Source organism: Eupeodes corollae, chromosome 1 (assembly GCF_945859685.1).
Source record: "Eupeodes corollae chromosome 1, idEupCoro1.1, whole genome shotgun sequence".
In the NCBI taxonomy this organism is placed as follows: Eukaryota; Metazoa; Arthropoda; class Insecta; order Diptera; family Syrphidae; genus Eupeodes; species Eupeodes corollae.
Window position 1 is genome coordinate 176,035,570 of NC_079147.1, and position 17,186 is coordinate 176,052,755.

Genomic DNA, 17,186 nt, shown 5'->3' on the forward strand with positions numbered 1-17,186 from the left:
TTTAATTTTTGTAAAGTATTCGAATCTTAAATAAATATTTACCAAGTTTTAGTAATGTTTTGCATATGTTTTAATATTTGGTGAAAAAAATCTATCAATTCGATCTTTCCCAAATTTGACTGAATGTTGAAAGATATATATAAAATGTTCACATTTTTTAAATTGCCATCGCAAAAAAAGCAAAATCAATTTTTTAAAGTCTTTTTCGCATCTATCTGCAGTCGATGGTTCTTGATTTATGGGCGACATCGAACATATAAACGTACGTCACGCATGCACAGACATCTCTCTAAAAATCGTTTATTTATATTATTGGGACCTTGAAAGTAGATAAATGTTCAATTCTACAAATCGGATCGATTATAATAACTTTCTTTGGTAAGTTAATAAAATGTATAACTTAGTATTTCGTATTTTTTCACAATTGTAAATCCAAATTTCTGATAAAAAAAATTATCTGGAATATGCAAACAAAAAATCGTGATGTGAAAAGAAAAAACACGAATAGTTTTCTTTTAAGTTCTAATGTTGTAATGAATACAAAATTGATTGTAGTAAGTTTTGTTAATTAATATTCCTTCACAATTTGTATCAATAAAATTGAAGGTAGAAAAATCATGATTCAATTCATTTCAATAATTCATAATAAATAAAAGTACTAAATTATTCAAAAATGATTATAATAATAATATTTAATTATATTAAATTGTGTCTGGTACTATAGTAAGAACATACGGCATTTACATTTATTTATCACTTTTGTCATCCAAATCAGAAGTTTCCATTACGATTTTGTTAGGTTATTAATTGCATTTGCTGCCAAAAAATATACATCTCTGTTTTAATACACTAAGGTTCCGAAACACGATGAGCTATTTAGGTAACTCAATTTTTACCTTATGGTCGTTGAACTTTTTGTTATTATTATATTTGGTTATTTAGCTGGATGGATGAAACCTCAGTATTGTTTGCTCGATCCTGAAAAAAGGAGACCCTCTAAACTGCACCAACTATAGAGGTAATATGTGAACGTCTAAAGCCCATCGTCAACAACCTGATAGGTCCTTATCAGTGTGGTTTTAGACCATTAAACTCCACAGTTGATCAAATATTCACATTACGGCAGATCCTGGAAAAACCCCAAGAACACCAAATCGACACCCATCATCTTTTCATCGATTTCAAAGCCGCATATGACATCATCTAGAGGGACGAGCTGTATAGAGCCATGTCTAGTTTTGGCATCCCTGCCAAACTCGTCCGTTTATGCAGGATGACCATGGAGAATTCACGCTGTTGTTAGTTGGAAACAACTAAACAGGACCTTTCGATGTCAAAAAAGGTTTTAGACAAGGTGATGCGCTGTCATGTGATTTTTTTAACATCGTGCTTGAAAGAATAGTGCAGAGCTCACACGTCAACACTAAAGGCACTATCTTTCAAAAGTCTATCCAATTACTGGCATATGTTGATGACATTGACATAATCGGAAGAACTCAGCGTGATGTCAATGGGGCTTCTGTGAGTATTGAGGCAGAGGCGGCAAAACCGACTGTTTGTTTGGACTAAGAAAGCAATTCAGTGGTAAAGTCCACTCTCGAGGGACCAAAGTGTTGCTATATAAGACCCTTATCATCCCCGTCCTGCTATACGGTGCAGAAGGATGGACCATGACAATAGCGGATGAAAGCACTTTGGGTCGCTTCGAGAGAAAAGTTCTTCGTGTGATCTACGGCCCCGTATGCATCGAAGGGGAGTGGATTAGAAGATGGAACGACGAGCGGTACGGGCTGTACAGCGACGTAGACTTAGCCAGAAGGGTAAAAGTCCAACGACTAAGATGGCTGGGTCACGTAGAGCGCATGGAAACCAATGCTTCGGCCCGGAAAGTCTTCGAATCCGCACCCACAGAATCCGCATTAGGTGGCGCGCACAAGTGGAAGGTGACCTCACCCAACTTGGAGCCCGAAACTGGAGACATCTAGCTAGGGACCGAGTTCACACAGGACTGTAGCGCCACCTTAAATCAAATAAATCAAATATTTGGCTGTCTAAGAACAGAAAAGATATACATATGTGACATTTTATATTATTTGGATTATAACTGTAACAATAATTTGTATTTTTAACAAAATACACACATTTCAAAAGTAGGATTTTGTTAAGAAAATTCGAGGAAGTGTTACACTTTGGACGACATTTTGAATAGCCTCTAGGTTATATATGTACATCCACCCGTTTTGAATTTGAAACGAATACTTCACTTACAGGCACAACATTTTATCACAATATAGAATGTTATATTTGTTATATTTTAAGAGAGGTGAGGAAACGCGTTCTTGTATTATTAGTTTCGTTCTTAAAACTATACCTCAGAATATATGAATACAATTTATTTTAAACAACGCATTTGGATGGCCTTACAGTACGTCCGTACGTCTGGGAAGTATTTTTCTTCATCCATAGCTCAAGAACAATTTTCGTATACAGATACTAATTCAGACAAATACAAAAAGGACTCAAAACAATTGAGAGGGTGAACATTTTGGTTAAACCAAAATATATTACGCACCAATAACGCTAGTGACTTGAATTAAATTATATATTATAAATTTGTTCGTGATACCAAACATTCATGTTTTGGAAAAAAAAATAAATTAACGGTTTTTTTATAAATAAAAAAAAATTAAGAAAAAGAATTTTCATTTCGAATACTTTTTGCGAATAAGAAATGATTTTAACTCCAATACAATTTTATAAAACGAAGAATAACGTTTTTGACATCTGGTACATTTTGAGAAAAATGGAATTGACAGCTTTTTTTTACAAAAAATTAAATCCTAAACAAAGCATTATTAAAAGTTGTTTAAAATTGATGTTCGACCTTTTCAAAGCTTAAAACTAATTTTTTCTTTTAAAAAATATAGTTGTCAACATTCAGTAAAATGTTGAGATAAATCGAATTGACAGTTTTCTTACAAAAAATTTACAAAAATTGGTAAACATTTTTCGAATTAAATGTCTTTTCAAAACTATGAAATATTGGTTTTAAACTAATTTTACCTTTTAAAAAATATTATCTTCAACAATCAGTGAAAGTTTAAGAAAAATCGAATTGACAGTTTTTACAAAAACTTAAAATAAATCATAAAAGCTGGTAAAAATTGAATTTCGATTAAATATCTTTTCAAAAATTAAAAATTATTGGTTGTAAACTTATTGTATCTATATTGTTTTCAAAATTTAGTTTTTAATAAAAATCCAACTTTCCGTTTTTTTTTATAAAAAGAAAAATTTACAAAAAAGTGGTAAAAATTGATGTTTGATTCTCGATATCTCTAATTTTGCAAAATAATTCAACTTACAATTTATTAAAAAAAAGAAAACCTATAAACCCTTTGAGCAAGACAAACCGGAAGATAGGAATGAAAGTTATCAGTGTGGGTCGAAGCCCAGCCTCCTTTTTTCATGGAATTAAATTCATTTATAAGAAATTATGTAAGATCTGTTTTATTTCGGATTATTTATGTGTTGTGTAGTATAATCCCTAAGAAAATTGAACACATTTAGGAAGCTTTTTTGATTGCCCATAAAAATATAAACAAATTTGTCAAGAATAATGAAACATTTTCTTTTTCGATTTTTTCAAAACAAATTATTATAAACAATAAGCGCACTTAGACGTATACGTACTTTATATTTGACTGATACATGAATGGATTGAACATAACTGAATTGTGGTTATGACGTTTGACTATAGCACTTTTTAAAAAATTATGACTGAATTCGACTTTCATGGCATGGAGTACTCGAGCTAATTTTACCCAGACAAATATTGGATTTGCCGTACTGCGGAATTGACTTACTTACTTGATAACATTGGGACAACGAGTATGTTGAGAAAATATCACGAACATTTTTGTTATATTTCCTTTTTCTTGTGCCAAAGAGGATGGTCCCTAGGTTAAATCAGATTTGAGTTGCTTTAGAAAAAGAAATAGAACACACTTCGACCAGTTGTTGACTCATTGTAATACCACATGAATCTTTCTTCCTAACTTAATTGCATGCAGTGATAGGTATGCCAGTATTAGCCAGAAGTAGTAGAATATGGACAGTACTTATTCAGTTTGTAGAGACAGAACCAGAGATTTAATGGCGGCATGACAATCTGATAAAATTTGTATATCAGATATGTTGATATCACGTTTTCTTTAAGCCAGTGATGGTCCCAAGATTTTTCAAAATTTCAATATAATGTTTTTACATCATCTTAGAGCACACGAACGAAGTAACTTCTAACACTAGAAACTGCATGACTTCAAAATCAGTCGCTAAATTAATGAAACAAAACTAATACTTTCAAATCTAAACTTTGCCTACAGGAAGCAAAATAAACACAAATAGTTGAATGTCTCAAAGGGAAATCCGGAAAACTGGAGTTGTAATTAAAAATTAACCGGAATTGATTTAACCTTGATAAATTATCTGAATTACTGTTCAAATAAAATCTTGTTTTATCCAATGGTTTATTGTATCATTGGTAGTGTCCTGACCCAACTTCCTTTACCATATCTGCATCTTTAACTCACCAACAAGGAAAGGTATTTTCCAATTTCTGAGAAAAACAATCAGCACATGAATAAAATAGGCAGTTGGTGCTAGCAACACCTAAGCACAATATTATACACAGTCTAAAATAATGTGTACTCGTATCATAAGTAAAATAATTAAGATGTTTTAACGAAGAAATTAAATTTTGGAATTCAAAATCTTTGCAATAAGTGCCACTACTTCCACATTTCTTCATTGTAACCGTCAATAAAGAGTCGACGTGATGTGGAAACAATGTTGCAAGTGTCACATTATCAAGGGCAGTAAAAACAGTTTCATGTATTCCGACAACGCGATGCGACGAACAGTAAATGGATAGCCGACATAAATCAATAAACCGTTTCCATTTATGCTTAACCAATCAGCTTTGACCATTTTTGCTAACCTACTTCCGGTTTCCACTCAACGAAACGCATGTATTGATGTCTTTAGCAAGATGTCAACTGCGTTTAGCGTCGTGGTTGCCGTCGCATTGCGTTAATTTTGCTATCAATCTGCACTCAAATATTTGCTTTTTTCCAATTTACCACACGCAACATGAGAGATGACAATAAGCAATCAGACACTCACATATTCCAGATGTGTATACTGCGGCAAACAATTGGACATGCACAGCACCATTCCACAACACAACAACAAGAAACTTCAACTTACCTCCAATTTGATGACTTCCCGAAATTCAGTCTTGTAATTCGAACACCTTGGCGGGATTTCCAAACACCAATTTGATGCGCGCACCTTCACCTGCTGCATGCTGGGCGTCTGTTTCTGTTCGATGTAGGTCTCCTCCCTTGTGCAAATGTGATTACTGATCGTCAGGGTGGTGTTCACCCCATTGGCTGAGGTTAAGGTTGTGACACTCGCGTGATTCACACTATTCGATTCGAGACAGGTGATGGCATTATGACGTATCACCTCCGATAGCAGTATCATCAAAACTAGGTGTTGTATCTGCAACATCGTTTTGTTGCGTGAGACCTGAGACTAAGACTATCTTTGTATCTTTTGGTTGGTATTCGTAGCTTTAATGAATTTTTCTTTTCTTTTTCTTTTTATTTTTTATTAGCGAAAATTCGAGTTTGATCAGTTAGGCGGAACAACGATAACTGAATTGTTCTGGGATTGCTCCCCCAAAACTCCCCAGATACAAATTAGTTGATATTTTATGTTTGTATGCACGCAGAAGTCAGATACATGTTCGTTGTGTTGGTCGCTCTCATTTGGATTTGTTCACAATTTGTTTGTTTGTTTTTACAATTTTTGTTCTTTGTTGTTGTTGTCTGTCTGAACTGAACTGAGCTGAGCCGAGCTGAGCTGAGCCGAGCTGAGCTGAGGTATTCTGTTTAATCTCATTTGCAATGACGATGTCCTTAGTGGGAAGACCTTACTCGAAGTTGTCATTTTAATTTTGTGTTGTTGTTGCAACAAATGAAACTACTTTCGCAGTAAATGTTTTGTTTGCATTTGAAAGTATCTCGCTTGGGAGAATAAAACTCGGAATCTAAATGGTAGTGTAGCAGTAGCGGGGTGTGCGTAATGGCAGCACTGCATAATATAGTTAAATTGAATGAGACGACATGTTTGAGTTCAGTCGGTTGACCCTCATTATGATCAACCATCATTTATAACAGTGACGGTGCTTACTATTTTTTGTATGGGGGCTAGTTAGTAATTCTAATAATTTAAGTTTTTGGATTAATTTGTGCCTTGGATGCAGAACTTTCATTATTTGGCAGATATTGTAATATAAAAGTTTTGTGAACAAATTCAATAAAGGTTTAATTATAAATAAGGTTTTGCGATAGTCCGTAGAGAAACAGGGCCTCTCAACCATTCCTGTGTGTGAGTTATTTCAGGGATTTAAGGACCTACGGTTTTTATGACGAATCCGAACGAGTAATGTGAGAAAAGTATTTTTGACTAAAATTACTCCTGGAGGAATTGTTAACTCTTGGAAAGAGTCGTTATCCGTGAAATAAACTTTTTAATTGGCACAGGCTACCTAAGACCTCTGGCATGACAGTCGCACGCACTAGCAATAACGCCACGGGTACTACACAAAGGTTTCATTATATTTTTTAATAAACAAGTGTGATTATAATTCCGTCTTTAAAGTTTGTTAGTCCAAAATTGACACCGCAACCCTATGTCATTTTTTAATTGTACGCATCATATAAATAATCGAAAATATAATTTATTGATGGCAAATTGGTTTGTGGTTTGTTAGCATATACCTGAAAACCCTACAAGAAAAAGTATAAATCATATGATTTCGGTGTTCCCCGGTTAAATTAGATGATCTTACCATACTCTCGTATTGGCCGTGATGGAGAATTTTCTATGTAGCGTGTTCTGTTTCTAATCATCTTCCTTTACGTAAGTAGTTTTTCAACGTTATATTGCAGCGGTGTCATTTAAAAAGCAGGATTGTTAGTCACCATCAGTTACTGGTGGAGAGCATATCAAACGCTTCCACGTATGTATTCAAAAACTAAGCGAGGGGCCCAGCATTCAACGTCGGTTGGCATTTCAAACATTGAGGCTTGAAAGCACAATGGTTATAAACCTATTCCTGGAACATTAACGTAAGCAACTACGCTTAAAATGTGTCTCGAATTCGAAATAAAAATATATTTGAGATCCACTTAAGCCAATAAGGAAGATTGTTGCATCCATAGTAATCCACAAGGCATATTCTTTTGAAAAAGAAGTTAATGCTCCACCCGTACAAAATGCAATTTGTTCAGAATCCCAGTGATTATCCTTTGCAAGAGTCCTTCGCAAGGACAATATTGAAACGTTTTCGTATAGCACTTACGATTTTAAGCTTTTTATGCAATGACAAAATATGCGATAATATTTAAAAATGTAAGAATTCGAATAAAATAGTGCATTAAAAAAAGCCCATAAAATCCGCATTGTTAATTTTTATATTGATAACTAGCTGATCCGACAAACTTTGTTTTGTCTTATAAATAATTTCTGGAAAATATTTTGCTAGAAATAAATAACGAACACTTACAATACGTATGAAAGAATGTAATATATTAGTAGGAGAGGTATAGAGCACTGTTAACGGTGACATTAAAATATAAAATGTAATATTAAAATAACAAATCACAAAACAATTTTTTGTAATTTATTAATATGATTTCTTTAAAATTATAAACATATAGCTAATTATGACTATATTACAAAAAAGAACGATATCAATCCTTTAATGCAACAGAATGTACAATACTGTTTGTGATACAATCTTTCGCCAATACAAAACATACTCGATAGTTTACTCACTTCAAAACTCAAAATTAGTATGAGCATTGGAGAATAGGGTACCACCCAACGGTTATCGATGTAAATGATTTCCTCTATGAGGAGTTGGATATATATCAACATTTGTGATCGTATCTTTAGTGAAATTTTTCGGAAAACTTTTAGTACACTTTCCATCTGCCATGCAAGGCGATTAACGATTCAGATTGCCGCATGGGCCATGAATCATGTTTGTTGTAACAATATCAAACAACATTTGATCAGTAGGGGGATCTGGAATTTCCGCAGAAATTATACTTTCGATTAACGCAGGACGTATTTTATCGACTAACCAAACCAAAATGTAAGCCCCCCTTTTGCCATTCCACGCTATATATCCAACAACGTGGACCGAAAACATGTAATTTTATAATAAAAGACTTCAATTTTTGTCTGAATACACGTGTTGTAATGTCATGCATTGCATTTTGACCTGGCAATAGTAAAGATGGAGTCTCCGACCATTTCGGATTACACGTGAACGTGATAAATAAACACGGCCGCCCATATTCGCGTACGTAGGTCAGAGCATCCTGGATATATTCTTGCATATGGCGTGGACTGGCTATGTATGATGATGTAAGAATGACAGAGTAACCGATTTGAGCGGGCGTCAGCGTTGGTGATGATAGTGTCTTGTAGGTGAATACATAAATTCTTCCGCACGTACCTTTTTTTGATTAAATCTCAAGTATCGTAATAGTTCTCTCTCTTTTTTTATATACATGTCGACCATGAATTGCTGACAAAACTCATGACATCGTAGAATAACGTTGTTCTGATCGCGTCTTATCAGCAACCGATACGCATAAAAATCCTTAGAGCTGACATTCTTGTTTCGGCACCTATTGCGGGATCTCGTTGTTTAGCTGTACGATGACCAACCATGATTCCAGTAACATCGTCAAGAACAGGTGCATTAAATCTACGAATATGCTCTCCAACAGGTGTTTTATCAGGGTTGATGACAATAGCGTGATTATCACTTTGTAATGATTTAAATATTTTCAACAATTCATTGCGCTTATTCAATAGAGCATCGAGGTCGCTGACGATGAGTCGGGTAAAAAGTGAGTCGAGGTCATTAGAGCCACAACGTGCATCCACACGTTTATCTTTACCGCCCATAAAGTGAATTTGTAAAAATGTAGGTGCTTCGCATTTTGCATTTTAAGATAAATTTGGCCTTTGATTTTAAATGTTAAATTAAGATGTTGACCATTGTTTATTATTCTTAACTATTCTGTTGGTCCAAACGTTGTCATTTGGAAACACGAATTAAATTCTCCAATTGACTTAATGAACAGATTGGAATCTGGATCAGTTATGATCAGTTAACAGTTCAATAGTTCCGGTGATGTCTCAAGTGCAGGTAATTGCACCTTTCCTGATGAGAAACAAATCCATGGTGTTCATCAGGACATATAAAACTTATAAAATTATGAAGAACACAAACATAATTAATAAACAATTACATCCCCAATTATCACTCGCGCAGTTAAAATTGCGTAGTTTAAAATTATTAAACTAACAATATTTAAAAAAAATAAAAACCTATTTTCAGACTAACCGTGACAGGAAAATTGTATATATTAGAATAGAAAACTAGGATTTCTACAATTTTATTTGTAAACATGAAAGAAGCCTTTTTTTGTTTATTCATTGTATTTCGAGCTATTTTAAACTTTTAATTTTAATTAAATCTAATGATCTTGTAACTCATTAATAAGAAAAACATTAATTCAATTTCAGAAAGCCAAAGCAAGAACAGTGAGCTTAAGAGCTGACAACGAGACGATACTAATTCTAAAGCCTACAAAATGAGACTCTATATTCTATAAGGAAATTTTTGATAGTCTCATGGGAAGAATGCTAAATGCAAAAATTTGTTGTGCTAACGCGTCTAATCTAAATTCGCAAGCAAACATTTTACCGAAAAGTCATATGTAAAAAGATTAAAAAAAAAATTAAGATTTTATAATTATTAATAGTAAGAAGTTCATGAAGTTAATTTTGATGACGACGAAAACTAGACCAGACTAGCAAAAGTCTCGAGGGATCCCGTCTTGTGGAGATCCCTTATGAGCTTATAGTTATTTAAATTTTACCATAGAATTTAATTAAAAAGTACGTATTTAATATTAAGTGATACTTTTTTTATACAATATTGATATATCTCACTCATATACAAAAAAATCAGGTAAAAGAAATATTAAATCTTGATAACGGGCTAGAATTTATATCTTTAATGAGTCCGATGCTCGAACTTTATTTCTACATCTCTCGACAAAATTACGTTTTTTTACGTTTTTTTTCTCTTCCACAAAATAAAACAATACTCGTTTTGGAATGGAATCTCATCTTAAAAGCAATCTATTGCATTAGGTTTCCAAAATATGCCACTATAACCAAAATACGTTGTTTTTAAAGCTACGTTTATAGTTTATCCCTTAACAATAAATTATGTAATGGTTTTTGCAAATTATAAATCACCATCTTTAAGCCTCAATTTAAATCATTTTAGTTTTTTATTTAGATTTAGGAAATTCTCATTAATAACGAGTCTAAATTTGATTCTATTTAACGTTTTGAATTTTGAAACCTTGAATTTAATTTTTTCTTTGCTTCTTAAAAATACGTTTCGATATTAATTTTTAGTTCTAATTTCAAATCCGAATTTGGATCTTAACTATCTGCTTAAATTTGTCCTTTTTTTCGTTCTAGAACCAACCTTCTTAACATAGTCAAATAATTAAAAACTTACTAACAAAATCGCTTATGTATTTTACAGTAACTGTTCTCGCCCCAACTCAAAGCACGTCACTGACTTTTTCAGTTCCTTCAAGTTCATTTGAAAACAAACAAATTCACTTTCACGAATAAAACTGTCTTACGTATTGTTGTTGTAACGTCTCACATTGATACGGATATACCCACCATAAGTCAGCACAACATTTAATAAACTAAAACGTGTAATGTGTCATGTTCCCGCTCATTCTTCCTTACCATAAAGCTTCAAACGTCATGCGTACGTCGCGTTCGTCTATCCGTCCGTCTAGGCGTCTTCGTTGTTGTTGCGGAATCGAGGTAGGTATGTATTACATGTGGATACACCAAAGAAACACTTTCTGAATGAAAAATTAACAAAACAACTTAAAGTCTCCTTATGTGAGTTTGTGTTCTCCATTAAGACCCAGTTGCATACTTAAGACTCAAATTGAATTTAATCGAATTAAATCGTTTATGACAGCAAAATAGACTTGAGCTCTTCCATGTTTCGCTCGTTGGGTCTGATGCTGTCCCACCTACTTCACTTCCACGCATACAGTCGACACTACTCCACGACGGACGATGCTTGTTCATTATTCCGATTTTAGAGATCTAATCAAAAAGAGACACCGCGTCGATTCGATCATAATGCAACCTATAACTAGATTAAATTAAATTGCGGATTTTAGATAAAAAGAAAAGAAGAACGTTTCATAATGCGTGCGCTAAGGTGATTTATTTTTTTTTTATTCAGAAAAAGTGTTTAAGAATAACAATGGCTAGAAGAATCAAGCCGCCTAGTTCAGATCTTGGTGGGGAGTCGTTGTAGAAACCTCCAAATATCTGCAAATTGGCTGTTTCGATGCTTCGCTTGCAATAGTCCCCATCATAAGTCCAACCAACGTATTCCTGATTGCGAATATTTTCCAAACGCAACCATTCGCTGAGAGGCTGGAAGTACTCACGCAGAGCTGAACCATCTAAACGACCTTCTCCCAGTACTTCATCTAGAACTTGTTGCCAGGGTTGCGATGAGCCTTTTTCCATTAGACGTCTTTAATTTGGTAAACAAGCAAAGAAATAACAAAAGGAAGTTAAAATAAGATATTTCAAAGATTCCATCAGTTTAAAGTACATACTTTAGAAGATTTCCTGCTTCCGGCTGTCTGTAGATGTCACATTTATGCAGGGGTTTATTTGGATCTGACGGATCATATTGTTTGGATACTTTGCACATGGCTCGATAGATTTGAAATTGAAGAACTGTTGATACGAAATATCTAAAAATAGAAAAGTAAGAGCGAAACAATTTAGTATGATTATTTTGGGATTGCAAAATTGGGATTGGTTTTAAATAATGACAAATTTGGTTAAAGTTTCGAGAGGTCTAGAGAAATTAGTAAAGGAATAAGATTGCAAATATGAGGCCAAAACTTACACAAGGCTTAGGTTTTTCGCAAAAGAAGTAAATACAGACAAATTTAAAGTACATTTTATGTTGCTAGGTTATACTTAAATTCGAGGGTAGAGTCTTAAAGCTTTAGGGTATGATCAGGTATATTTGAAAAAAAAAAGTTTTTGTTAAAAAAAAAAATTCAATTTATTTCAATTATTAGTTTAACAACAAATATTTTCAAGGTATGATTTCAGGTTTTCATAAAGTTACAAATAAGATGAAGTAACAATAAGTGGGATAAAATTAATATTTAAAATGTTCAAATAGTTTTTAGGGATGATGGTATAAACTTTTACGGAAAGACCCTTAAAGCACTTTAAATGTACATATGTGTGATATTATTGAACAGTTTTATCGATCTTAAAAAGTAAGTTGGTTCTAAGTGAAACTTTTGTTTTAAGAATTTATTAATAGAAAATGCACACATAGAAAAAGTTTTGTTTTTGGCGTGAAGTATCACTTATGGCCAAAAAATATATCCCTCGAATATCTGTTAAGTCATTGTGCTCCTCAGGAAAATATAATAAATATATATTTAGCAATGTTACAACCTTGCTAGTTGTAAATCGTAATTTGTTTTTTTCCTAAAAATATTCGGCCATATATTCTTTGAAACCCTTCAAGTTTCAAGAACCAAAAACCTGTTCTTGGCAATTTTAATAAAACATTGGTACTTGCTCCAGAGGTATGTAGATCATTGCTTTTCTATGGTTAGTTCTGACTTTGGGACAGTAGAGGGTTATGACCTTGATTGCCGTTAAATATGGCTTTGTTCTTGTATTACAAATTGTGCGAAGAAAGATCTTTAGCGCCTTCAGAAACCACAAGTAGTTCATCTTGAAATATGCGAGCTTTATTGATCTTTCTATGGGAGGATTATATGAAAAGTTTCCTGACTGTACTCCTCTGTTTTGGAACAGTCCCTGAAGACCGATTATTGTGTTTTTGTAAGACCTTATTTATGTATCAATTCTAGGAACATAATAGTTTTATTTATGTTTCTGTGACTGAAAGAATTATTTTTCCACTTATTACACTATATTCGACGTTTACTCGCTTTTGGCTGCCAATTCTTTCACGAAAATATTAAGTGAGGTGCAAACGGTTTTGATTTGTTGTCCTTTTTTTAAGATTGGTTTTGGATACCATACGGCACCGATACAAGAACAAATTTTTGGCAGCTTTCTTTAAAATGTTAAGTTACTTTTTTGTTATTTGTATCAGCTTTCACAAGTGGAAATCGCACATGGCAGTGTATCGATGTGCGATAGTTTCGATGCATTCGCAAATTTTTAAAAGGGATAACAATTTTCATATTGGAAATTTTTTGATTTTTTGTTGCACTTTCTTGAATGTTGCCATTAAAGAAAAATTTAAAGAGATAAATAAATGAAGCAATCAATTGCACAAACACGCAATCAAAATAGTTGTGCCTTTCAACAAAATTCAAGTTCCTTAGATGAACACTGTCGAATTGTGAAATCCATATTAACCAACAGTCAATGGATACTTCATAGACTGGTACCGTTTTTTATTCGCAACTTTAAAATCTATCAAGTTACCCTAAATATGGTCAAACGGATTTCTTTTCATATATCTATAGTGTAAAAAAAAGTCCTACGATGATAGTGGTATTTATTTTCAAACAAATAAATCAGGTTGATTACAATGTTGCTGAAAACTAACGATTACACTTCAGACACTACAATGTAACAAGCATCTATTGGATCTTGACCATAACCATCATTATGAGACAATGTTGCTAGCCAGTTCCGACTTTGAGTCAAAGATGGTGGGCATGGTCTGGATTGTTGCCAATTTATTTGTATCTGTATTTATTACATATTATTTAGTCTTGCACAGTAAGATGCATTATCTTTTAAGGTAAACAAGATGACTTAAAAAAAACATTAATAAAACAAATCTACTTTATACTATATAATTAATGAAAAAGATTTGATTCATTGACTTTATTATAACACCTTATAAAACACCTTTAAAGTATACAAAAAAAAGTTAAAGTTAAAATCATCGCATCTAAACCAACTAGTGCAGCCTATCCTCCTTATAGTTCGAGGTAGGGAATTCCACAATCGAAACGCGTGAACGAAAAAGTGACGGCTTGAAACAAGATAGGAGCAGCGTATTGGTATCAGATCGCTGCTTCGATTAGAGCGTGGAAAAAGGATTCTGTTGTCTCTACCTATAATAAGTTGTATATGATTTGTCCAAGTGAGTGTCTTATTGAATACTACTCCAAGATTCTTGGCTTAGTCAACAAACTGAATAGGGTTATAATTGAGTAATATTGGAGAAAATCAAGATGTGTCTGTAGGGTCTTTTGAAATGACTAAGCATATTGACTTAGTAGGATTTAATCAAATTCCGTTTGATCGAGACCAGAGCATTATCTTATAAAGATTTTCGTTTATATCCCAAATACCATTTTCAAACAACCCCAGTGCACAACTGTTCCTAAGCTGTACATCATCGGCATACATATGTATGGATGAGTTTAAGCTTAGAGACGAGAGCTCATTAACATGCATGGTAAAAAGTAATGGGCCCAAAATAGACCCTTGGGGAACACCTCGTGTTAGCATAAGAAAACTTGAAGTTTGGTTGTTAGGAACTACTGCTTGGTGTCTAAAACTAACATACCTATGACAAAATAAGTCTCACTGATGATGACGTAAATTCAAACTCATCCCTTAATTTTATGCATAAATTACGGTGGTTAACAGTGTCAAAGGCTTTGGAAAAATCCACGACTCTGTTTGGGACGGAAACCAGATTATTGGGACATAGCATGTCGTTACGTTTTAGATATTGCCGCCTTTGTGTGTTCATAATTTTTTCAAAAACTTTCGATAAATATGGCAATATGGCTATTGGCCGATACTCATTTCGAGTTTTTGGAACGCTAACAATTTTAACACGTTTCCAGACGGTAGGAAAAACTCAAGTCATGCGAATAGTGTTAAAAAGATGTGTTATGCAACTCAATGTAATCGGTAGAGTTGCCTTCACAAACAATGGATGGATTTCGTCAAATGCTATTGAACTTGATTTAATAGATAAACAGGTTTTTAGAACAACTTCATCTTGAACTACTGAGAAGCCAAAACCCCTTGTAGAAAAGATGTCGATTGTCGGTTTCTAAAAATCCAGAAAAGTCTGCGCTATCATTGAACTCAAATGATAATAGGGGTGTGAAATTGGTATTCAGCTTATCACCAAGGGCTACTCCATCGAAAACCCCAACGCAAAAATCAAATGACATAGAAGTCATTAACGAAAAAGGAACCATATATGAAAAGATCGAAACAAAAGATCAGCAGTGTTTCACAAAAAACAACGAGATCCACCAAGTTGAATCCGAAAATTATTTCGATAAATGGCAAATTGAAATCTTAGCCAGAAAACAACTTGAAGCCCTTGTTGAAAGTCTTCAGCAACAAGTGAAGAGACTCGAAGAAGAAGTCAGCTTGCTCGACAAAAAGTCCGTGAAAGACAACATATCAAGTCAAAAGTCACCAGTAGTGAAAAGCCCACAAAAAACTGCTAATGAGTTTCATACTGATGAGGAAGAGCTCCTCCTTGAAACTGAAGGAAACCGAAATAAACGTAAGTCAAAGAAACGAAAAGCAGAGAGTAGCCCAGAGGCTGTTATAAAATGTCAGCAAACAGGTTCAAAATCAGATACTGGTACAATAATGAGAGCATCCAATAAAGAAATAAGAGATTTACCCCAAAATAAGTCTCACTTTAAAGGTACCAGGCAAACTGCCCCACCTCCAATTATGATCTCCGGATTGGCAATGTTTGGCGAGCGAAAGAGCATAGTAGAAAAATGCACGAATAAGGCATGTAAATATACATCATACAATAAAGACAATTGGAAAGTCATTGTTGAAGACGCCGATGCGTATAGAGCTGTCACTGAAGAATTGAACAAAAAGAAAATTCAGTGGCACTCGTACGAAAATAGAGCTACAAGATCGATAAAAGTAGCAGCAAGAGGCCTTCACTCTTCATGTGTTGCCAAAGAAATTGTCGAAGACCTTATACAAAAAGGCTTTCAAGCTCTCGATGCCAATAATCTTATTAAAAATGAGATAGTAAAAGACTCCACTGGGGTATCAACGGCAAAAAAGAGATCTCTACCTTTATTTATGCTCACGTTTGAAAATAAAGAAAGTCTCGATAAGATTTACAGTATTAAATCAATTATGGGCATAGTTGTCAAAATTGAACCACTGCGAAAGTCGAAAAGTGTTCCACAATGTAAGCGCTGTCAAGCCTTTGGGCATACACAAAAATACTGCAATCGCGAGTTCGCTTGTGTTAAATGTGAAGGCAGACATGCAACCAAAAACTGTCCCATGGGCAGAGAACAGAAAGCGAAATGTGTTAATTGTCAAGGCAATCATCCTGCAAGTTACAGAGGATGTCCAGTAGCAAAAAAGTTCCAAGACACTAAAAGAAAAAACAAAACTGATAACAAGTTTAGAAACTCAACCAACACAAAACCAGTAGTTGAAAGCAAAAAAGTAACGGTCGATAACATTACTAAAAATCAACCGGGAAAAGCAATTACACTAAGCAAAAGTGATGAAAATAAATCCTATTCCCAGATTGTAAAAAATGTGCGGAAGAATGAGGAAACTTCTATAAAAGAAATGCTGGAACTCATCCTGAAAGGGATTGACCAACAAGATTTAAACATAAACCAGCTAAGCGAAGAAGTCGCTCTTAAAAAACAATGATGGACAGAACACTTTACCTTGGAATTAATTTGGATGCAAAGCTTAAATGGAAAGAACGCATCAAAAAGAAAAGAGATGAACTAAACTTGAAGTACAGAAAAATGTACTGGTTAATAGGAAAGAACTCTGACCTATCTATCCAGAACAAACTAATGTTATATAAGCAAGTATTGAAACCCGTTTGGACATATGGCATCCAACTATGGGGCTGTACAAAGAAAACAAATGCTGAACCCATCCAAAAATTCCAAAGCAAGGTCCTTCGT

At 33.9% G+C, this 17,186-nt stretch overlaps 2 protein-coding genes across 2 annotated transcripts in view; both read right to left on the reverse strand.

Moving 5' to 3' along the window:
• Positions 1–5,869, reverse strand: part of LOC129938400 (uncharacterized) — a 39,248-nt gene extending 33,379 nt beyond the window's left edge. Inside the window, exon 1 of the mRNA XM_056045936.1 lies at positions 5,269–5,869. Coding sequence (XP_055901911.1) covers positions 5,269–5,574 — 306 coding nt within the window. The 5' untranslated portion in view covers positions 5,575–5,869. The remainder of the gene's footprint in view (positions 1–5,268) is intronic.
• Positions 5,870–11,404: 5,535 nt separating this feature from the next.
• Positions 11,405–17,186, reverse strand: part of LOC129938852 (angiotensin-converting enzyme) — a 193,021-nt gene continuing 187,239 nt past the window's right edge. The window contains exons 8-9 of the mRNA XM_056046655.1: positions 11,835–11,975; positions 11,405–11,749 (exon numbers count right to left, since the gene is read on the reverse strand). Of these exons, the coding sequence (XP_055902630.1) occupies positions 11,446–11,749; positions 11,835–11,975 (445 nt within the window). The 3' untranslated portion in view covers positions 11,405–11,445. The remainder of the gene's footprint in view (positions 11,750–11,834; positions 11,976–17,186) is intronic.